This window comes from Hypanus sabinus, chromosome 3 (assembly GCF_030144855.1).
Source record: "Hypanus sabinus isolate sHypSab1 chromosome 3, sHypSab1.hap1, whole genome shotgun sequence".
In the NCBI taxonomy this organism is placed as follows: domain Eukaryota; kingdom Metazoa; phylum Chordata; class Chondrichthyes; order Myliobatiformes; family Dasyatidae; genus Hypanus; species Hypanus sabinus.
Genome location: NC_082708.1, coordinates 156,806,986 through 156,831,642, shown reverse-complemented (window position 1 = coordinate 156,831,642; position 24,657 = coordinate 156,806,986). Strand labels below are relative to the sequence as shown.

The window sequence follows — 24,657 nt, the reverse complement described above, 5'->3', positions numbered from 1 at the left end:
TGAAGAAATTTCTCCTCATCCCAGTTCTACAGGGTTGTGCCTTTATTCTGAGCCTTTGGATCCTAGGCTCTCCTACTAGTGGAAACATCCTTTCCACATTCACTCTATCCAGGCCTTTCAATATCCAGAAGTTTTCATAAAACCTCAAAGAAATAAGACAGTAATAAATCCTGGATGCTGTTATCTACCAAATTCTAGTCATTAACAAGGTTGCTCCTCACCTCATCACTGGTCCATCTGTTGGGGAACGATGGTCTCAGCCTCTTGATGCACACAACTTCTCTCATATCTTCGAAGGATGGATCGCTGGGCACCAAGTCATGATATGGTAATTGGTATTCTTCAACAATCCCTGCGAATGGAAAACACACAGCCTTGGCAAACCATAGATACCAGGTGCATTCTGTTGAAACACAAGCCTTGAAGCTATATCACTTTCCTCAGTGCTTGATGCACGCAATGAGCCTTAAGCAAGGGCAGCCTGGTCCCAAGGTCATTCATGCCAATCAACTGTTTACAACAGACTTTAGAACAGGATGTAACTTAGTGCTTCCTCCTTCCGTAGTTCTGCTGAGTACCTCTCAACAGTCTGGTTACACAGAAAGGTCCCAACATGCAAAGGAGAAAGAGAAGTTTCCTCAGTACTATTTTGGGAAGACAATCAATATGAAGACTTGAATTTCCCGATTTCACATAACCTGTGCTCCCTCTCTCCCTTTTTACTCTCCTCCTGGTCTATCTGGTTCTTCCTACTCTTTCCACATTGGCAACTCCCCCATCACTCTGTATCTTTCCCCTCCTTCATCTATCTCACAGCTATTACACTCCCTCCACTGAATGCCCCCATACTATTTCCATCTCCCCTGCCTTCATTGGTTCCATGCTCCACTTCTCTTCCTGATCAGATTTCATCACATTCAGCCTTTTAATGCCTCCACTCTTCCCTCCTCTGTCAGCCCTCATCAATTGGATCTACCTACCACTTGCCAGCTTTTGTTTCACCTCCACTCACCACCCCTCTATTCTAGCTATCTTCCTTCTTCTCCTTCAATCCAGATGGAGGGTCCTGACTCAAAACATCAACTGTCTATTTTCTCTGCAGATGCTTCTTGACCCAATGATATTCTCTAATAGCTTATTTGTTGCTAAATGTGAAAAATAAATTTATCTCTATAGTCAGCACAATGTGTGTTGAGTACTGCAAAGTCCGATCACTCTGAATTCCAGGAAAAAGCCACTGGAGCACTGATCTTAAAAAGTTTTCATCAGTTACTGAAAAGGCAATTGCCTATTAGTTCAAAGCTAACAACATTTAAAATACATTTGGATAGGTACATGGATTGGAGGGATTTTGAGAGTAATGCGCTAAATATGGGCAAATGGAACTAGCTTAGGCAGTGATGACACAATGTGTACACATTCAAAAGTCCTAAACTTAAATCCTTTCTGGAATAAGTATCTACAAGTAGTTTCACCTTAGGGATATTGAAGATAAAGGTAGCTTTATTTGGCACATCTACATTGAAACATCCAGTGGAATGTGTTGTTTGCATTAGATCAAATGAACAAAAGATTGTGCTGGACAGACTACAAGTGTCACCAAGTGTCCAGAGCCAATATAGCATGCCCACAACTTACTAACCCTAATTCATACGTCTTTGGAATTTTAGGAGGAAACTAGAGCATACGGGATGAAACTCATGCGGTCACCAGAAGAATGTACAAACGGACCCAACAATTGTTAATCATTGGTGCTGTAAACCACTACACCCCTGTGACACTCAATGTATCAACCTCTAATTAAACAAACATTGATGAGGTTAGGTAGATGGTCAATGTGGACCCTCTTGTTTCTCCTGATTATTTCAACAGGGTGGGCAAAGTGTATTATTTATAAGTTTAACAATCTTCTTGAACCTTGGACAGTTTCTGCTGCAGTATTAAGAAGCTGAGGTTAGCAATAAGCTTCTTGGGCCTGGAAGGTGAATATCTATGACTATGGGACACATGCTGGCATGACCTTTAGCATTATTATGGAAAAGGATAGAATCAGAGAGGACAGGAAAATTTTTAATTGGAGAAGGGCAAATTATGAGGCTATAAGGCTAGAACTTGCGGGTGTGAACTGGGATGATGTTTTTGCAGGGAAATGTACTATGGACATGTGGTCGATGTTTAAGGATCTCTTGCAGGATGTTAGGGATAAATTTGTCCCGGTGAGGAAGATAAAGAATGGTAGGGTGAAGGAACCATGGGTGACAAGTGAAGTGGAAAATCTAGTAAGGTGGAAGAAGGCAGCATACATGAGGTTTAGGAAGCAAGGATCAGATGGGTCTATTGAGGAATATAGGGTAGCAAGAAAGGAGCTTAAGAAGGGGCTGAGAAGAGCAAGAAGGGGGCATGAGAAGGCCTTGGCGAGTAGGGTAAATGAAAACCCCAAGGCATTCTTCAATTATGTGAAGAACAAAAGGATGATAGAAGTGAAGGTAGGACCAATTAGAGATAAAGTGGGAAGATGTGCCTGGAGGCTGTGGAAGTAAGCGAGGTCCTCAATGACTACTTCTCTTCGGTATTCACCACTGAGAGGGAACTTGATGATGGTGAGGACAACATGAGTGAGGTTGATGTTCTGGAGCATGTTGATATTAAGGGAGGGATGTTGGAGTTGTTAAAATACGTTAGGACGGATAAGTCCCCGGGGCCTGACGGAATATTCCCCAGGTTGCTCCACGAGGCAAGGGAAGAGATTGTTGAACATCTGGCTAGGATCTTTATGTCCTCGTTGTCCACAGGAATGGTACCAGAGGATTGGAGGGAGGCAAATGTTGTCCCCTTGTTCAAAAAAGGTAGTAGGGATAGTCCAGGTAATTATAGACCAGTGAGCCTCACGTCTGTGGTGGAAAAGCTGTTGGAAAAGATTCTTAGAGATAGGATCTATGGGCATTTAGAGAATCATGGTCTGATCAGGGACAGTCAGCAAGGCTTTGTGAAGGGAAGATCATGCCTAACAAGCCTGATAGAGTTCTTTGAGGAGGTGACCAGGCATATAGATGAGGGTAATGTAGCGGATGTGATCTACATGGATTTTAGTAAGGCATTTGACAAGGTTCCACATGGTAGGCTTATTCAGAATGTCAGAAGGCATGGGATCCAGGGAATTTTGGCCAGGTGGATTCAGAATTGGCTTGCCTGCAGAAGGCAGAGGGTTGTGGTGGAGGGAGCACATTTGGATTGGAGGGTTGTGATTAGTGGTGTCCCACAAGGATCTGTTCTGGGACCTCCACTTTTTGTGATTTTTATTAACAACCTGGATGAGGGGGTAGAAGGGTGGGTTGGCAAATTTGCAGATGACACAAAGGTTGGTGGTGTTGTAGATAGTGTAGAGGATTGTCGAAGATTGCAGAGAGTCATTGATAGGATGCAGAAGTGGGCTGAGAAGCGGCAGATGGAGTTCAACCCAGAGAAGTGTGAGGTGGTACACTTTGGAAGGACAAACTCCAAGGCAGAGTACAAAGTCAATGGCAGGATATTTGGTAGTGTGGAGGAGCAGAGGGATCTGGGGGTACATGTCCACAGATCCATGAAAGTTGCCTCACGGGTAGATAGGGTAGTTAAGAAAGCTTATGGGGTGTTTGCTTTCATAAGTCGAGGGATAGAGTTTAAGAGACGCGGTGTAATGATGCAGCTCTATAAAACTCTAGTTAGGCCACACTTGGAGTACTGTGTCCAGTTCTGGTCGCCTCACTATAGGAAGGATGTGGAAGCATTGGAAAGGGTACAGAGGAGATTTACCAGGATGCTGCCTGGTTTAGAGAGTATGCATTATGATCAGAGATTAAGGGAGCTAGGGCTTTACTCTTTGGAGAGAAGGAGGATGAGAGGAGACATGATAGAGGTGTACAAGATATTCAGAGGAATAGACAGAGTGGACAGCCAGCACCTCTTCCCCAGGGCATCACTGCTCAGTACGAGAGGACATGGCTTTAAGGTAAGGGGAGGGAAGTTCAAGGGGGATATTAGAGGAAGGTTTTTCACTCAGAGAGTGGTTGGTGTATGGAACACACTGCCTGAGTCAGTGGTGGAGGCAGATACACTAGTGAAATTTAAGCGATTACTAGACAGGTATATGGAGGAATTTAAGGTGGGGGGTTATATGAGAGGCAGGGTTTGAGGGTCAGCACAACATTGTGGGCCGAAGGGCCTGTAATGTGCTGTACTATTCTATGTTCTACGTTCTATGAACAAGGTAGCACAATGGGCTTATTTTGTGGGTATCACCCTATGAGTTGTAAAAGGTAGCTGCAGAACTGGTTTTCTCTGAAGATCACAACTCTGACTCTCCCACTCTCAAACCACTTGGGCAGCACTGTAGCATAACAGCTAAGATAATTGCTTACAGCACCAGTGATCAGGGTTTAATCCCCGCTGCTGTCTATAAGGAGTTTGTACATACGTGTTTGTGTGTGTTTCCCCTCACATTCCAAAGGTGGATAGGTTAGGGTTAGTGAGCTGTGGGCATGCCAACTGGGTGCCAGAAGCGTGGCAGCACTTGCAGGCTGCCTCCAGCACATCAACAGACTTCAATGCAAATGACACATTTTACTGTATGTTTCAATGTAAATGCAAAAAATGAATCTAATATTTCAAATCTTTCAAAATCCCTTCCCAATGCACATGCATCTATTTGGTAAAATATCTCTTAATTTCATTTATCTCACATAGTGTAGTGTCCTTTGGCCTTTCCCATATCCATCACTTCCCCACTGGCAAACGCCTGGCCCCTAAATCTCTGGGACTCCCCCTCCGTCTCTACTCCACTTTCAAGACCCTCTTTGAAGAAAGTTGTAGTCGCCTTGCCTACTGCCTCTTTATCAGGAGGGCAGGTAGTGCAGGAGGAGAGAGATAAGGGGCAGAGGGGGAGCAATGACTGAAATTTGGAGAATCAGTGTCCCTGCCATCAGGTTATACACTGCCCACGCAGGACATGAGCTGCTGTTCCTCTTTATGAAGTTTTTTTTTGCCAAATTTAGTATGCTGTAAAGTGCTTGGCGATTCTTTTTCATGTTGAAGATAGAAATTACTGTTGCCTGGAGAACCTCTCCACAAATATTCCCCATGAAGACAAAACAAATACAACCAAGATCTTACCTACAGACACACAACGTCGAGCTATCTCCCATAAAATCAGTCCAAAACTGTACATATCTGCCATGATGTATGATTGGAAATGATTACGGTTAAGACTCTCATCCAGCACCTCTGGAGCCATGTATCGCTTTGTGCCGACTCTGGTGTTGAGCGGTATGTCTACTTCATTAGTGTCACTGTGGAGAAAATGGGAGAGAATTAAGATACCTTACTTTTGGTTGTTAAAGGTGGTGGTGAATAATTAATTACATGAGAGAGAAGAAATGCTTAAATCAATTGACAATGAGAGGTAACCGTTTCTTTGGTGCTCTGAACTTGGAGTTTTTGGTCTAAAGAACTGAAATGTAATTAGACCTACAAAAAAAAATCGAATGGATAAGCATCACAATTAAGTCCACTCTAATTCCATTTTTTTTAAATGATCAAAACTTGACAGACCAGTGCCAAACTATACTTACTTCAGAGACAGATAAGGGAGAGCCAGCCACCTGTCACTGACATTTTAATAGTTTCGTCATCATTGTCAACATGCTGGAGTTGGAAGTTGACAGGACAGCTAAACGGACCTTTACATAGATGCCATATCCATGCAAACAAGTCAGAGGGTGGATATTCTGTGGCAAATAACTCGTCCCGACACTCTAACACCTTTCCACTTCTCAAAGGAGTGTGATAGGATACTCCCCACTTTTACCAATGAGTGTGGCTACAACACACAAGAAGCCCAATCCCATCCAGAAAAGCAGTGATATCTTTATGGAGTCTTTATGGAGTCTGGTCCACATGTGACTCCTCACCCACCAGCTTGATTGACTCTGAAGCAACCCTGAAATATCCTGGAAGTTCAGTAGTTTAAAGAGTAAAGAAGGATGGGAAGGAACTGCTGACCATGATGCCCAGCTTCAGTGAAGGAATGCGCGAGTTAGAACAAAATACACGTGAAATTACTCAGAATTTAATAATCTGTACTAATAACTTCCTTGAGAGCGCCAATCCTCTACAACAAAAATAACAACTTATTTATGGAGCACTTTTCATACAGAAAATGTGATGTGGTTCAAAGTGCTTTACAATGGAATAATGTACAAATATGAAAATAAAATAATAACAAACATAAATATAAAAGACTAAAAGATGTTAGCTAAAAGCAAATTTAAATAAATGGGTTTTGTAATGGTGTTTAAAAGTGTCAACTGAGTTTGCATTTCTTATAGTTAAAGGTATTAAATTCCACAGTTTAGGAGCGTAGTTCAGTAAAGCTGACCTGTCAATTATCTTTTGAAGGAGACTGTTTAATTTAAGAGACTGGTGGAACAAGACCTGAAAATGTGAGCAGGACTATAAAATGAAAACGATTCTATGAGGCACTCTGGCCCCAGACCACTAACAGCTTTAGAAACAAGTAAGAGAACTTTAAAATCAATTCAAAAAGACACAGGAACCCAATGCAGAGGAGCTAGGATGGGAATGGACGTCTCCTTATCCTGATTTTAGTTAAAAATCTAGCAGTCGTATTCTAAATGAGTTGAAGTTGGTCAATAGATTGCTTTGGAAGACCAGTTTAAAGAGTACATCGCAGTAATCTAGTCTATTTGAGATAAAGATGTGAATTAGCTTTTCAGCATCATTACCTTACAGAAATGAAATGTACCTTTGTAATATTTCTTAAATGTAGAAATTCTGCTCTGGTCACTTTCTTCATGTGATATTTAAAATTCAAATTTGAGTCAAGGATAACACCCAGGCTTGTTTATTTCTGATTTTACAAGGGGAGCCAAGTTCCCAAGTTTAACAAGAAGTTGTCTCTTTTGGCTTTCGGACCAAACAAAAGTATTTCAGTTTTATATTCAATTAGTTTTAGGAAATTATTGCTCATCCATTTGTTTATTGCAGCCATACCAGAAGTCAGGGAAGATAGGGTGTTAATCATTACTAAAACAGAGATATACAATTATGTCCGACTTGCATAACTGTGGTAATCAAGTTTATGCTCTCTAATGATGTCTCCTAATGAACTCATGTATAAGGAGAAGAGTATGGGACCGAGACATCTTCCCAATGCAACACCAGAAGGTATTAAACATCATATCTCTTAAAATCTCCAAGACAATCTAAAAACATTCTGTGAAAGAAACCAATTAAAGGCATGACCAGAGAAGGCAAGCCAGTTCTCAAGGTGAGCTAAGAGAATGCTGTGGTCACTTGTGTCAAAAGCAGCACTTAAATCTAGAAGAGTTAGAACTGAGACTCCTTTGGCATCAGTGCTGAGCTTAAGGTCACTGACAACTTTGGTAAGGACCATCACCATGCCCTGGTTTACTCTTAAACCTGACTGAAACTTTTCTAGAAAATTGTTCTCATTCAGATATCTGTTGAGTTGATTGAAAATTACTTTCTCAAGAATCTTGCCCAAGAATGGAAGATGTAGGCCTGTAGTTAATTAGTACCTCACTATCAAGGTTTAGCTTTTGCCTTTTTAAAGACACCTTTGAAAGGTAAATTGAGATGCACAAGGATTGGATGTTATGTCTCCAGAGATCTGGGCAATGATAACGATTCTCCTGGTCCCTGGTACCAGTCAGGCCTGAATGGTCAAATATCCTTTTGAATAATGATTCAAAAAGAGGGGATAGAACTCCACCTTGAAGAGAAAGGTGGGACTGAAAAACACATAGTAGAAGCAGTGAGAGCTTTACTGCCCGGATAGGCTTGATGGCAGGAAGCAACTGGTAATGTTTCAAGGCAACTTTCTGGAGTGCAGATCCATGACTAGTAGCATCCACAGGGCTTGGTCCTCAGCCCATTGCTATTTGTCACCTATAATAATGATTTGGGTAAGAATGTACAAGGCTTGGTTAGTAAATTTCACAATGGCACTACAATAGGTGGTGTCACTGATAGTGAAAATATTTATCAGATGAAAGGGGACCTTGATCAGCTGTGAAAGTGAACCAAGGAATGGAGTTTATTTCAGATAAATATAAGAGAAGTTGCATTTTGGGAAGGCAAATCAAGTTGGGACTTTCACAGTGAACTTTAGGCTCTTAGGGAGTGTAGTAGAACAGAGGGATCTAGGGTTACAAATAAGTGATTTTCTGAGAGTTGTGCTGCAATTATTTGGGTCATGAAGAAGACTTCTGACATGCTGACTTCATCAGTCAGAGTACTGAGTATAGAAGCTATTCAGTACTCATCATCTTACATTGCAATTGCACAAGACATTAGTAAGGTCATATCTGGAATGTTGTGTTCAGTTTGATCAACTTGCTATAGGAAAGATGCTGAAAAGAGTGAACAGGAAATTTACCAGAGGGTATTGCTGGTACTTGGGGAAGAGTTTGAGTAGGTTAGGGCTTTATTTGGAATGTAGAAGAATGAAAAGTGATCTTATTGAGGTGTATAACATCAGTCATTCCCAGGGTTGCGGACTTAAGAACAAGAGAGCTCTAGTTCAAGGAGAGAGGGAAGGTATTTAATAGGAACTCTCAATGTGGTCAGTATATGAAATGAGCTTCCAGAGGAAGTGGTTGAGACAGGTACATTAACAACATTTAAGAGGCACTTGCAGAAGTACATTGATAGGACAGTTTGGAAGATATGGGCCAAAAACAGACAAATGTGACTAACTTAGCTGGGTATCTTGGCTGGCATGGACCAGTTGGATGGAAGGATCTGTAGGACTCTGACATTGCTCACCTGATAAATTTAACAGCCAAACCCAGGTCTGCGATACAGCACATTCCGTTTTTCTTCACTAGGATGTTTTTGCTTTTCAAGTCCCGATGAGCAATGGCTGGCTTTCCCTGAGTGCCAAAGATCTCCGTGTGCAGGTGGCACAGTCCACTGACAGTAGAGTATGCTAACTTCAGCATGGCTTTCGTGTCAAGGGTAGTGGACTTTAAATAGTCATAGAGAGAGCCATTTTCATGGTAATCTGTGATCAGGTACAGCTGTGTCCATGACCCCGTTCCCTTGATATCAGCAGCAATAAAACCTGAAAATAAACCACACATCATTGGTGTTCAAACTGACAATCAAATTAGGAACAAATTATCCTATCAAATCTTTGGGACAGGTACAAACATTTTCAGCAATGGTTCCTGGAATTGGCTTGAAGAGAATTTGATGTCTCTGGGTCAGTATTTGACACAGTTCAGAAAGATGAGGGGTGGAGGGCCAGATGGGGAGGGATCTCATTGGAAGCTGCTGGATACTGAAAGGCCTGGATAGAGTGGACATGGAGAGGATGTTTCCATTAGCAGGAGAATCTTGGATCCAAAGAGACAGCCTCAGAATAAAGGGACATCCATTTAGAAACGAGATGAGGAGGAATTTCTAATGGTGGAGAGAGGTGTTGAGTCTGTGAAATTTATTGGCATGGAGGGCTGTGGAGGCCAAGTCATTGGGTATATTTTAAGCAGATTGTTAGGTTTTTGGTGGTGACGGGGGGGGGGGGGGGGGCGGGGGTAAAGATTACAAAGGGAAAGCAAGGGAATGTGGTTGACTTAAAAAAAATCAGCTATGATTTTAATGGCAGTGCAGTCGCAATGGCTGAAAGGCCTAATTCTGTTCCTATATCTAAGCCTAATAAGTGATTTCTTTCTGCTGACAGGTGAAGCTGAAATTGTTCCATTGGAACTTAAAGAGTTAGTTAATAAAGTCTGTTCTGCGCAGTCAGTAGCACTGTCTTTTGAATGAAACACCACAGCAAGGTGGTAAAGACCCCAAGGCAAGAGCACTGAGAAGAAAAGAGCTGGTGTACCAGGGGACCCTTAAATAATCCCTCTGTAATTGCTACCTGTGAGAGTTTGCTCTGCACAAAATTCTGACATCAAGTTATACTTGGAATTCCTTTCTGACTCTACATCATATCTTCAAGCAATAAACTCCAAACTTCAAAAAAAAACTTGCCACCACCAATCTTTAAATCTCTGTCCCCTCTACTTACACTATCTACAACAACCATTCAATCATTACACCACTGTCAAAACCATCATCTTTGGTACAAGAAAAACAACCTGTATGTGACCTTGAAGACGAAATCCCTTTCCTTGCAGTCATTCCATTTCATTCCTACTTCACCCTCACTAGGATCTTCACATCCTGCAATACTCCAGTTGTGGGTTAATCAGTATTTCACACAGTTTCAAAGTAACTCCTTGCCTTTGCACTAGATGAATATCAGAACTCCATTGACTTTAGTAATCAAATGTCCTGCCACTTTCAAGGATTTATGCACAGTTAGTACCAGGTCTCTTTGTTCTTATGTACAAATATTGACACCACTACTGAAACTGTCAGTTTATTTCGTACTTTGTTCAGATTTAGCTGAAGACAGTGCATGGTCCCAGTGGGATTGAACTTAGTGATTGGCGTACAAGGTCACCTGAAAGACAGGTATCTAAAATAAAGCCGATACTCTCCAGTGGAAGGAGAACGATTGACAGCATGGATTGGATTTCAGTCATTCTGAAAGTCAATTTGACCCTGGGGAGCGATCGGCAGCAGCTCATCAAGCCCTTGATAGAGTGGAAAACACAGCTCTTTCAGCCTCTCAATTCCCCCCCCCCCTTAAATCCTGTTTTATCTATAACACTTGCCTAGAACACACAAGAGAAAGTGTGGGACTGGCTACTGAGAAGCATTGATATAGAAAAGGCAAGTCTCAGAAACGTAGACTGCAAAACAACACGCTGGAGGAACTCAGCAGGTCGGGCAGCATCCGTGGAAATGAACAGTCAACGTTTCGGGCTGAGACCCTTTGTCAGGACTGAAGAGGGAGGGCGCAGGGGTCTTGTAAAGAAGGTAGGGGGAGGGTGGGAAGGAGAATGCTGGTAGGTGCCAGGTGAAAAACCAGTAAGGGGAAAGATCAAGGGGTGGGGGAGGGGAAGCAGGGAGGGGATAGGCAGGAAAGGTGAAGAAGGAATGTAAGGGGAAAGCACTTTGGGTAGTAGGAGGTAGAACCATGAGGGAGATGATAGGCAGCTGGAGGAGGAGGCAGAGTGACACTGGGATAAGGGAAGGGAGGGGGAGGGAATTACTGGAAGTTGGAGTATTCAATGTTTCATGCCAAGGGGCTGGAGACTACCCAGATGGTATATGAGGTGTTGCTCCTCCAACCTGAGTTTGGCCTAATCATGGCAGTAGAGCAAAACTACTGTAAAACTACTGGAGAGTTGTAAAGACCCTCCTGGTTTACAATGTGCTTCAGAGAAAGAGGTAGAGTCATAGACTCGTACAGCATAGGAGCAGGCTCTTCTGTCCAAGCGACACATCTCAACCAAGATGCCCTAACATAGTCCCGCTTGGGTGAACTTGACTCATTTCCCTTTAAATCTTTCTTAACCATGAATCAGTCCAATGTTGCTAACAAATAAAGAATCAACCACTTCTTTATACTATATATCTACTTTCCACCCTCAGTGTGAAAAGTTAACATTCAGGTTCCTACTAAATCTCTTTCTTCTCACCTTAAGCCTATGTCTTTTAGTTCCTGATTCTCCATCCTAGGGAAAGGACCATGTGCAGCATTCTATCTCCACCCTTCATGATTTTAAACAGGTCTGTAAGATTACTACTCATTCTCCAGTACTTCATGAATGAAGTCCCAGCCTGTTCAACCTCTCTCTATTGCCTAGAACTTATTGTCCTGACAGCACCCTGTCTTCCTGATCTGCCTACCTACCCCAGGCTGGCTCATCTATGACTCCAGACCAAGAATTAGGGATGTGCAGTAAACACCATCCTGGCCTGCAATAGCTACATCCTATGAATGAATAAATTAAAAGTTTAATCCTTATGATACTGAAGGACAACTTCCAGCTTATTGTTTACAAGTCTGCTTTGAGAGCAATCCATGGATAGGGTAGACTGTCAGAATCTTTTTCCCAGGGTATAAATATCTACTACTAAAGAGCACAGTTTTAAGGTGAGTGGTAGGAGTTTAAAGGAGATGTGCAGGGCTAGGTTTTGCTTTACACAGAGACAAGTAGGTAATTGTAACAGGCTGCCAGGATAGTAGTAAAAGTAAATACAATAGTGGATTTTAAGATGCTTTTAAGATAGGCTCATGAATTTGGAAGGTGCAGATCATGTATTACAAGCAGAGGCGATTCAGTTTAATTTGGGATCATAGTCGACACAAACAGTGTGGGCTGAAGGGCCTGTTCTCGTTCTATACTGTTCTAATGTCAAATCAAATTTGAGTTTATTGCCATAAGCACAAGTGCAATGAAATTCTCATTTGCAGCTGCATCATAGGAACAAGGCACCAGGTGTAGCATAAATTAGCTACACAAATTATACAGGAAAGACTAGAATGAACAAAAGCAAAGTCTGTTGTTGTGTAAAGTGGTTACCATGCTGAGGCTGTGATAGTTTCTGTATTCATCACTCCCATTTCCATTACTCTTTTCCTCGTAACCCATTTTCTCACACAGGACAGTAATTTACGTTACACCTAATTTTCTCACCAACTACCTTCACCGGGAACAAACTGCAGTGGCCAAATAACCCAGATGGTCTCAACAGGGCCATGCCAGATTTCATAAGGGTCACAAGTAAAAAACAAGAACCTGAGGGCCACAGGAATTTCTGAATGGGTTTACTGTTTACTGTTTTAATTAAATATTAAGAAAATATATTAATTAAAAAGAAATGAATATGGAATTTAATTAGAACCCTGAATGAAATCAATGGGAAAATATGCTAGATTATGTAAACGAGGCAGCAAAACGTGTGTGTGTGTGTGTGTGTGTGTGTGTGTGTGTGTGTGTGTGTGTGTGTGTGTGTGTGTGTGTGTGTGTTTGTTTGTTTGTTTTTGGGGTGGGGAGAAACGTCTGTGTGATATATCTGCTCTTGCTTGACCACAAACAAATCACTATTCACACCCTGTAGGCAGCCTGCAGGACCCTGTCCACATCCACTCCCAAATCACAAACTGCAGATTGGGCAGGACTGTCCCAGCAAGGCCAGTCAGTGGGGTTGCAGCAGGAGGCTGGTTCTGCTTGCCTTCCAGTGACTCTTGCACATCATACTTATAAAACATGGGGCCGGCCATCTGCCAGAAATGGCTAAACTGCAGGGAGGCGAGAATGAGCGAAATCTACCACTTCATCACTATCTACCACCAAAAACTTCAGTTAAATCCATGATACTTATCATTTTTGAAAAGAAGTTCAATTTGCTTTTCATGATAGTTTTGCAGCATTTCTAGGTGATAAGCTGCTTGGAGAATAAATTGTCACTGCTAAGTCTGACATGTATTACCTGTCAGATATATTTGAAAAACTGAACAGTTACAAGTTAAAACTGCAATCTCTTATCATGCAAAAATCATACTACCACTTTGCTTGGAAAACTCATGCAACTTTTCAACAGCAGTATTGGACGTTCTGTGTTTATGCAATTTCCTTCAGAGGCCACTCTTAAAATAGAATTGCAAGATGATGATCTAGTTGTATATCTTGATTATCTGAAATAACTGCACACTGATATGGAATTTTGGTCCAGAGTCCTGCTGGAGGTGAACATCCCAGACTGGGTGGTGGATCCATTTGGAGTGAATGTGAGTGATGTTGACATCACATTGCAAGAATGTCTTGCTGAACTGCAGTTATACAACAGCTCAAGCAAAATGAGAACGCAACATGCAACATTTCTGCATAACTAGTGATATTCAAAACAAAATTTCCACAGCTCTGGGAGAAAGCAAAGTTGTTTTTAACTGGATTTTCCTCTTATCTAGTTGAATGTGGTTTTAGTCAAGCTCTTCACCAGCTACCAAAAGCTTGTAACCCTCGTAATTTTGTAAAAAGAGGTAATTTTCAATCAAGTTGCCACCAGATATTCAAAAACTTGCTAGTTTGCACCAATCACAAGGATCTCAGTAAATACCTAACTTAACAATATAAAATATTTTTTTGCTGGTTGGAAGAATTTATATATATATTATAAATAAAATATCCTATTCAAGCTTTGAAGTAGTTTTATTTTTCTTATGCACCTGTAACATTATGTTTAACATGTAATAATACCTAAACCTGTTTACACATAAATATTCACAATTTATTATAATAATTAGTACAATTTGACCAAATAAAACGTTAGCAACTAACGGAACCAATGGATGGTGGGGCCACAAGCAGAAAAAGGTTTAAAACTACTGAAATAACCTACCAACAAGAGATATGACAACCCAATACTGGCATATCCACACAGATGCTGATTGCTGTATGTCACTGCAACCTTGGCATCATTGCTAGGGCCTTAATGGTGTCCACATTTTCTTCTTACTTTGGGAAGTCTGTGTCACTATCACATGTGGATTGTGCTCAGAAGCATTTTATTGGCTGTCGTGACCTAGGCTGTAAGACATCCTTTTTTTCTTCCCTTCTAATTCTAGCTTCAATTTTCCCTTTGGAATTCCAGGATTGATAAATAGAGACAAAGAGATCAATGAAACTTGAATATGGAAATGGTGAGTTCCCAGTAGACCTCCTCGATGTCGACATTAAGCACTGAAAACATGAAGTAAAGATCCTCTGATGAAAGGGTTGAGAATAGAGGGGGAAAAGGGGAAAAATTCAATGTGGTTGAGGTGTTTTCCACTGGAGATGACAAATAATAGTTTAAAATTTATTAGAATTTTTATTAAGTAAAAGATGCATGGAGCCAAGCCAATAGCAACAGTGAGGAGAGTACTTTGCAGACCAAAAGTACAAACGAAACTATTAGACAAGACCAATATGGCCTACAAAATCCAATGTGGGGGCTGCAGTAAATATTATGATGACCAAACTGGGAGAAAACTGTCCACACAGATCCATGAACATCAAGAACAGAAAATCTGCAGATGCTGGAAATCGGAGCAACACACACAAAATGCTGGAGGAACTCAGCAGGCCAGGCCAGAAAAGAGTACAGTCAACAATTCGGCCCTTCATCAGTCCTGAGCCTTACTCTTTTCCATAGATGCTGCCTGGCCTGCTGAGCTCCCCCAGTGTTTTGTGCTTTTCCATGATCACCAACCAGCTGTAAAGTGACATGACCAACTCTCCCTAGTCTCTACTATGAAGATCGAGAAGAGCACAAATTTGACTGGGCACCAGTAAAAGTCATGATGCAAGCGAACACACGGCATGCAGGAGAATTCCTAGAAGTGTGGCTTTCTGTGAGCACTTCTGTAAACACGTACAAACCTCAATCCTATTTATGAGCAGATGGGAGCAAAATTCCAGAGAACAGAGCACAAAGTTTGCCACACAGCTTGTCAGCGATGAGGTTTCTTCTCCACATCACTTTTGAGTGTCTATAATGACATTCAATCAGCTGATTAAAAAGTATATAAAGGCCAAGCACTTGGAGGACACACCACAATCAACAGTACACTGACTGTGTGCCTCCTCACACGGAGATGAATTGATTACAAGTAAATTGCCAAGATCCACCAACAACTCAATCCAACCATAGTCACACAGAAACAGGTCCTTCAACTCCACTTACTCATGCCGATTAAAGTGCCTACCTGATCTAGTCTCGTTTGCCTGTGCTTGCTCCCTATCCCTCCAAACTTTTCCTATTCACAAACCTTTAAATTGTATGTTAGGTGGCAGGGTGGAGATTCATCTCTACCAAAAGCACTCCTTCCCTCTGCTAGCCTGCAGGTCACCGCTGGGCAAGGTGTAGCACCTGCTTAGCAACACCCTTCCCAACTCAAGGTCACATGAAGCCATGGGAGCAGATGGTGGATGTTCATATGAGCAGTTGGTGCATATTACAAGTCCTAGTTATGTGACCACTGACACCAGGCAGACAGTCTGTGAAGAATATTGATAATGGCTGGGGTCACCTGTCTTCTAAAGGCACTGTCCAGAAGAAGGCAATGAAAAACAACTTTTTTAGAAAAATTTTCCAAGAACCATGATCGTCCATGTCAACAGATGACATATATAACGAAGAAATGTTGAATGAGGTGCATAAAGACATAATAAATGATGGGTTGTAATGGTTAGAAGAGCCAATGGAAATGAGATGATACAAAATATCTTTTGCTAAGTGTAGGATGTCCAGTATACACTCAATGGCCACTTTATTAGGTACCTCCTGTACCAAATAAAGTGGTCACTGAGTGTATGTTCGTGGTCTTCTGCTGCTGTAGAACATTCAAGGTTCAGTGTGTTGTGGTTTCAGAGATGCTCTCCTGTACATGACTACTGTAAATCATATGGATTATACCCACTGTGTGCCAGATAGAGTAAATATAGCCTTCTGGAAACAGATGGATGTCACGAAGTGGGGTGTTTGTTCTGGATAGTTTTGAGCTTTCTGAGATCTGTTGGTGCTGTACTCATCCAGGTGAGTGAAGAGTATTCCATTAGACCACTGACTTGTCATTTGTAGATATTGGAAGTAATTTTGGGTGTCATGAGGTGCATTACCCAAACTCTAACTTGCTTTTGTAGCCCAGATATTGATGTATCTGGTCCAGTTAATTTCTGGTCAACAGTGACGCTCCCCATCTCAAGAAGGTGATTGTGAGGTACACAGCAATAGTAATTCCATTGAAAGGCATGTTATCTTATTAGAAATGGTCATCACCTGGCTATTGTATGATGTGACTGCCACTGGCTGTTTGTCATTCTTTGGCAAAACGTGGCCATGGCCACTTTATTTACAGAAGAATTTTGAATGGAGTTGAACATTATGTAATAAGCAAATACTCCAGTTCACCACACAAAAAAAATCAGCCTCCCTTCCATAGATTCTGTCTTCACTTCTGTCTCAAAAAAGCAACTCGCATAATAAAAGTCCCCTCCCATCCCAGACATCTCTTCACTCCCTTCCATCTCAAGGACTCAAGGACAGTTTTCACCCCACTGTTAGAAGAACTTTGAACAGACACCTTGCACATAAAAAATTACACAACTACACGTTGCGCAATCTACTTCGCTATCACCCTTGCACCTTATTGCTTTTCCCTTGCACCACCTCAATGCACTTATGTTTCAAATGATCTGTATGCATGTCGTACTAGATGACATGCCCTAGTTTTTTTCAACTTGATAAACGTGCCTATAATAAACAAAATCCATGCCTAACTCCTGACCTCTGTCATGATTCAGCTGAAGATGGTTGGGACTATGTCATTACCCTGAACAACCATCTTCTCCTTTGCAAGAGATTTCTCCAGTTTCTGCCTGATGCTTCTCGATAAATTTTATCAAGGCTCCTTGATGCTATCATTCTCGTGTGTCCTGAGGAACGCAGCTCTTTGGTCCTGCGTTGTGCCGGGACCTGGAGCAATGTGGTCATGGTGAAACACAATCTAGGTGTCAGTGAACAGGTTATTCATTAATAAAAATCAAAAATAGATACAAGGACCTCTCATTGCTCACTGGAAAGTTCACATTGTAATACTGCCTCATGTTCATGTTTCTGACTGAGAGCAGAGTGTGTGAACAGGACGTACCTGGGCAATCTTCCACACTGCTGGCTAGATACCAGTGTTGTAACTATACAGGAACAGCTTGGCTGGAGGCACAGCGAGTTCTGGGTTGCAGGTATACTGCACTGCAGCCAGGATGTGCAGTGGTCTCATACTCTTTGCTTTATCGAACGATCTCAGATCATTCTTCATGTAATGTAGAGTGAAAGTAATTGGGTATAAACTGCTATCTGTGGTGTTAGAGTTAATAGGTTATCCATTCAACACTTCTGATTTTACATGACTGCAAATTTTACTGACCTCCTGGTGCAAAATCTTGTAGAATAGTTCTGTCCTTCCACCATCTGTGTAAATGTCCATTGCCACACATTGCAAGATTAGGCAGGACTACAGAGCTTTGATCAGATCGACTGGTTGTCAGATCCCTGCCTGTTACATGTTGATTCCAGTGTTTAGTGCACAGTCTTGTACTTTCACCAGGTAGGCAATCCTTTTTCAGGTTCCCCTTCCGCCATCCCCATAGATCCCCTGCCTTGATAATAATGATAGCGGAATTTTGGTGGTGTGTATTGCTGTGGAGGCCAGGTTTTGAGAATCAGATCTATCCTGACTTCATCTTATTTTGCACCATTCTCTAGCCACACAGTACAAAGGAGGGTATCCTCTTTGTGACAAGGACTGTGCTGTTCACTTTAACTCTGTGAACATATAAAACTACAGCACAGTGCAGACATTTCAGACCACTATGATATGCCAACCTTTTAACCTACTCTAACATCAATCTAACCCTTCCCTCCTACATAGCCTTCTATTTTTCTATCATTCCAGTGCCTCTCTAAGGATTGCCCCTGATGAATCTGCCACTACTGTGATGACTGATAGCCACATCTGCTACAGATAGATTGGTGAAGATGAAGTCAAGTAGCTTCATTCCTCTAGGTTGATCCACTCTCAATGTCCACAGACACAGTCGGGCAGCTGTGTCCTGCTGGCCACCTTGGTCAGTGGTGGTGATACCAAGCCACTCTTGGCATGGATATTGGAAAACACACCCAGAGTGTATTTTGTGTCCTCTCTGGTTTTAGGGCTTTTCCAAGTGTCATTTAACGCAGAACATAGAACAGTCAAGCACAGAACAGACCCTTCAAGCCACAATGTCTGTGACAAACGTGATGCCTAATTAAACTAAATCTCTTCTCCCTATGCATGAACCAAATATCGCTCCATTCCTTGCATATTTATAAGTCTATCTAAATGTCTCTTGAACACCACTATCATGTCTGTTTCCACCACTATCTCCGCATTCTCATTGCCTGTGTTAAAAACTTGCCACACCTATCAAATTTAAACTTCCTCTCTCATACCTTATAAGCACATTCTCTAATGTGGAGAAGTTATTACAAGCTAAATGTTGCAATACGTGGCAAAAGGCTCTTGCATCTTTAAAAAGGGGGAACCAGGTAAACAGGAAGTAAAAAGTAAGAAGTAAAAACGTAGTATGGGATTGGTCTGTAAGGGTTAAAAATAAAAGGCACAGATATAAGGAGCAGGGTTGACTCTACCCTACAAACCCTTCTATTCTTTATGCAGTGACTATTTCATGGCAGAGTCAGAGGCAAACCATTCAGCCCTTCTGATCTTTCGGATCTCTGAGACCATTTAATCAGCCTGCAGATTTCAAATGTTTTCCTTTTAACTGGAGCACCGGTTGAACACTCGCTTTGGCAATGTGTTCCAACTTACAACTGCATTCTACTCATCTGCCTTCAAGCTGTTAACTGATTACTTGAAATCAATATCCAATGGTTAAAAACTGTTTGGACAATGGAAGACTTGCCTCCCCATCTCATAATCATAAAGAGATACAGCATAGAAACACTGACTTTATCTCACTGTCTGGGCCAACCATCAACCATCCACCATCCATTTAAACTACTCCTACATTCATCCTATTTTAATCTCTCCACTTTCTCATCAGCTTCATTCAGATTTTATCACTGGGGCATTGTAGAAGAAGCCCACTTGCTCTTTGGGAAACCATGCAAACTCCACACAGACAGCACTTGAGGTCAGGGCTCAACCTGGGTCTCTGGTGCTGTGAAGTGGGAGCATGACTGTGCCTTCTTGGATTGTCAAAGGCTTTTTCTAAACATTTTTTCCTCTCTCGCAGTTTTCCCTCTTTTATCTACTCCTAATGACCCTGGGCTGTTCAACGGTTCCAACACTACAGATCCCCGAAGTGACACCAAACGTCTATTGGTGAACCTAGACAGTGTATACTAATAGACATCCCATAGTGTCACAGAGTTATACAGCATGGAAATAGACACCTCAGCCCAACTTGTCCATGCCAACCAAGGTGTTTACCAGTGTTTGGCCCATAACCTTCTAAAGCTTTCCTATTTATGTACCTGCCCTTTAAAAGATGTTATTGTACCTGCCTCAAACACTTCCTCTGGCAGCTTATTCCACATACGTACAATCTTTTATGTAAAGTGTTGTCCCTCAAGCTTCTGTTAAATCTTTCCCCACTCACCTTCAACATGCATTGCAGTTCTTGATTCCCTGGGAAAAAATGGTGGGCTCATTCACTCTTTGCTCCATACACCTCTATAAGATCAGAGTCTACATTCTATGGAAAAAGGTTTTAGTTTGCTAAATTTCTCCCTATAAGTTCGTCCCTCAAGTCCTAGCAGCCTTGTAAATCTTTTCTGCACTCTTTTCAGTTTAACAACATCTTTCATATATTTTGTACTATTTATCCTGTGATTTATTTAATTTTTTATGTCTTTGCACAGTACTGTTGCCGCAAACCAACAAATTTTATGCATATGACATAGTCAATTAACCAGATTCTGATCCCCAAGAACGTTTCACGCAGTCTATTCAAGAGCACTGAATCTAGAGCCATTGTCAGGCTCCCACAAGTTCCCTCCAAATCTGAAAATCACAAGGTGGTTAAGCTGATACGAGGGAAGATAAATCCTGAGGAACTGGGAGCTTTGTGTTCCTCGCCCCCAACTTTAGTTCCATCTTGATTGAAGTCCGACAACACTGCTGCAATGCCTGTTGGGAACAAGCTGGGACACAGAGTCAAGTGTGGGGAGGGCTGATGGAAGCAGGTAAACACCAGGCTGTGTGAACTCACCGAGGATGTTCTCGTGCCTCATGAGCACAGTCTGATATATCTCCGTCTCCCTGAACCAGCTTGCTTCTTCCATGGTGAAGAAGACTTTCACGGCAACTTTCTCACCTCGCCACCTCCCCATCCAGACTTCGCCATAACGGCCTTTTCCAATCTGTTTCACCATCTGAATCTGTTTTGCTATCGTCCTTTGTACCTGTTGAAAGGCAGAGCAAGTGGCAGCAATTTTAACTCACAGCTAAAAAATTCCACTCACATACATGTCTATAAGTGTACTGTATACGTGTGTGTGTGTGTGTGTGTGTGTGTGTGTGTGTGTGTGTGTGTGTGTGTGTGTGTGTTGTGTGTTATGTAATGGAACGTGAACAACATAAACTGCTGAATTTTGGCAGAATATGAAAAGCCAAGACAGACTAATTTTGACAGCAGTAGCAACTTTAATTCATAGCTCAAATATTTTACTTACACACATGTTTCAGGGTGCACATGTCATGTGTACACATATTTATGTGTTTATGTGCATGGAATTGGAACTGTACCGAGGCACAATGAAAAGCTGCTCTTGCATACTATTCATACAGATGAATTCATTACACAGTGCATCGAGGTAGAACAAGGTTAGACAATAACAGAAAGCAGAATAAAGTTCAACAGCAATAGAGAAAGAGCTGTGCGTGTGTCTGTATGTGCACGTGCTTCTTTGTACTGTAATGTACAAGATCATGAAACACTGCTAAACATTGTTAAGAGATGAAAATCAGAAACGGACTGGCTCTGACAGTAGACTCTAGAGCTGGGGAACTGGACAGTACAATGGTGAAGATGAGGCCAGGTGGGAGCAGACATGTACTTCTCTTCTGCATGCAAGTAGGGGTGACTCGTAAAAGCTTGAGGGGCAGGATCAGTCCATTCAGCCCCTCCTGCCTGGTGTGTCTTTGCCTCTGCACCACTTTCCCGCACTAACTTCACATCCCATTATTTGCTTAAGAACTAAAATCCTACAGTCACGAACAGACTATACCTCCCCAGCACTCCTGAATAGAGGGTTTCAAAGATTCATTTGCTTGGGGTGAAGAGATTTCTTCTCATTTCAGTGGCAAATGGCTGACCACATATGGTCAGTATCCCAGAGCATGGAATCAGACCCTGCAGCTTAACTGATCCATATTGGCCAAACACCTTTTCAGCTAGTCTCATTTGTTTGCATTTGCCCTACACCCCTCTAAACTTTTCCTATGCATATACCTGTCCAGAGTTGTTATTACAGTATCTGCCTCAACTACTTCCTCAGGCAACTCATTCCTTATATGTACCGCACTCTGCGCAAATAAGTTGCCCGAGGTCCTTTTTAAATTTTTCCCCTCTCACTTAAAGCTGTGCTCTCTAGTTCTTGATTCCCATATCCTGGTTAATGGACTGTGCACTATCACTACACCTATGGCCCTTGCAGTTTTATACACCCCTGTAAAATCTCTATTCTCCTACAGTCCAAGAAAAAAAGTCCTAGCCTACCCAGCCTCTCTCTTCAACTCAGCCTCTTATAAATCTTGTCTGCACTCTTTCCGTTATGATAGCACCTTTCTTATATAAGGGTGACGACTCATGATGGTTCCCCTGCCAGGAGAAACATTATTCAGATCAGCTAGTCAAGCCCCATAGGAACTACTTTCTCTTGTTTCAAAGAAATACACTTGAAGTATGAGTTGCTTACCAGAAGAGGGAGCCCGGAGCCACTGCCTGAGCTTTGAGACTGCTCAATCAGATCTTTGAGGGATTCACCTGCTGGAATGAAAGTCTCATCCTGCTCGATGCCCATGTTGTATCTCGGCCTTTCATCTTGCCTCTTATACCTTCATAAAGAATGGGCATTATTAAAGCAAACACTTACACCTTGTTAACACCTTTCAGAATATTTAAGGAACTGTTTCTTCCCTTCTTGCATCAGATTACTGAATGGTCCATGAACCCCACCTCATTATCCTCTTCTGCACTATTAATTTGTTTTGTAGCTTATGTCTTACACTGCACTGCTGCTGCCACAAAGCCATACATTTCACAACCTATGTCAGTGAGAATAAACCTGATTCTGATTCTAATTTACAAGCAAAGTCAAAGTTGAGTTTACTGTCATTTGCACAGGTGCAATGAAGATCTTAATTGAAGCAGTATCACAGGCACAGCATCAGATACACAACATTCACAAGAAACAACATAAATTATACACTATTTTAATGAAAAAGAACACAGTTAGAATAAACAAAAAGCACCAAATGCACTTTAGTGCAAAGTGGTCATAGTGTTGCTATACTAAAGTAGTGATTATTGTGTCGATTGTTTCAAGAACTGAAGGGTTGAAGAGAAGTCCCTGTCCATGAACCTGGTGGTTTGGGACTTCAGGTTTCTGTACTCCTGCTGGATGCTAGCTACGAGAAGATGTCATGGCCCATATCAGGGAGGTCTTCTATGATGGATGTTGGCCTCTTGAGGCAGCATCACATGTAAATACTATTGGAGAGATGAGCCCATGAGTACATACTTTGGGAGTGCAGTAACTGGTGTCATGTCAGAAACTTGGTGGCCTAGTGGTGCACAGCAAGTAACAAGTGATTAAGGCTAAATGAATCTTATTTGGGGTCTGAACTGACTGCTTAGCTTGAACTCCACCCACTCTTATTCAGAAGGGTGCCATGTGAAAGTGTCATTGTGGTATAGCACAGAAACAGGCCCTTCGGCTCGCTGAGAGTGACGGCCATCAACCATCTATTTACTGTAATCCTGCAGTTTATTTCACTGTCACCACATTCCCTTCAATTACCCCCAGGTTCCACTGCACAATGGAACATCAGCCAAAATATCTACTGATTTTTCTCGTCTTTGAGGTACAGGTGGAAACCAGAGCATCAGAATGCAGCCTCAGGGAGAATGTGAAAACTCCTTGCAGATAGCATTCAAGCTCCAAACTGAATGGGGTCTCCGGTTTTATGAGGCAGTGATCTACCAGCCATGACTATCTTCTGTATACGATTGCTTAAAGTCCCATCTGATGATGTTACCTCAACTGTGCACTGGAGGACCAGCCTAGATTTTTGAGCTCCAGAGTGGGACTTGAAACCATAACTGTGTGAGTCAGAGCTCTTGTTAATCATCAAAGGCTTTGACAGCAGACAGCTGTAATGTTAATACAGTACATACACAGTCCTCAGCCTATTCACATGGGTTATTTCCTTTCATTAGGATGCTGCTTTCTTCAGGCTTTGGGAACACACGGACCCTGCTTCAGTACAAGAGATCATTTTGTCTTTGATAACCAGCTTTAAGAAAATCAATTAGTTCTACTGGAGATGTGTGTATATTTGCAGTCAAGCCCCTGATTAATGTCTGCTTTAACAGCAGACAGTTGCTTCAACTTTGCTCCCTAACAACACTTCCTAATTCTTTTCAGAGAAGTGTGGGGAAGCAGATTTTTATCACATCATTGGATTCCTTCACACAATGCTATGAACAGTTGCATTTTGGTGGATGTGATTTATTTTGACTCATTGATGGGATGGGGGTCACAGGGAAGGCTGTCTCTATTGCCCAGGGTGTGCTGTCAGTGGAGGTAACCACAAAGGGCAAAGCAACGGCTTGTGCAGGGGTTGATTAACCAGGATAGAGAGTTAGTACAGAATCAAAGAGTCTCAGGGAGGGTATTGGCAATAGGAGACATGGCTTCTCCATGAAGAGAGTCAGGAGCACCAAGTTTCTTTGCATGGTGTGAACAATCTCATCAGGCCTGTCAACACCCCTTCTCTAGTCAAGAGAGCACAGCAACACCTTCACTCCCTGAGGAGACTGAGGCAAGTGAGGCTCCTCCATCCCCCTCATCCTGCCGGCGCACCATCCAGAGTGGCCTGATCACCCACATCACCGGGAATTG

General features: G+C 42.1%; 1 protein-coding gene across 5 annotated transcripts in view; it reads right to left on the bottom strand.

Annotated features, from left to right (window-relative positions):
* Positions 1–24,657, bottom strand: part of bmpr1ba (bone morphogenetic protein receptor, type IBa) — a 372,535-nt gene that overhangs the window by 9,137 nt on the left and 338,741 nt on the right. For all 5 annotated transcript variants that reach the window (XM_059965428.1, XM_059965431.1, XM_059965429.1 and 2 more), the window contains 5 exons: positions 22,450–22,588; positions 20,742–20,934; positions 8,845–9,142; positions 5,149–5,324; positions 222–352 (listed from right to left, as the gene is read on the bottom strand). In XM_059965428.1, coding sequence (XP_059821411.1) covers positions 222–352; positions 5,149–5,324; positions 8,845–9,142; positions 20,742–20,934; positions 22,450–22,588 — 937 coding nt within the window. The remainder of the gene's footprint in view (positions 1–221; positions 353–5,148; positions 5,325–8,844; positions 9,143–20,741; positions 20,935–22,449; positions 22,589–24,657) is intronic.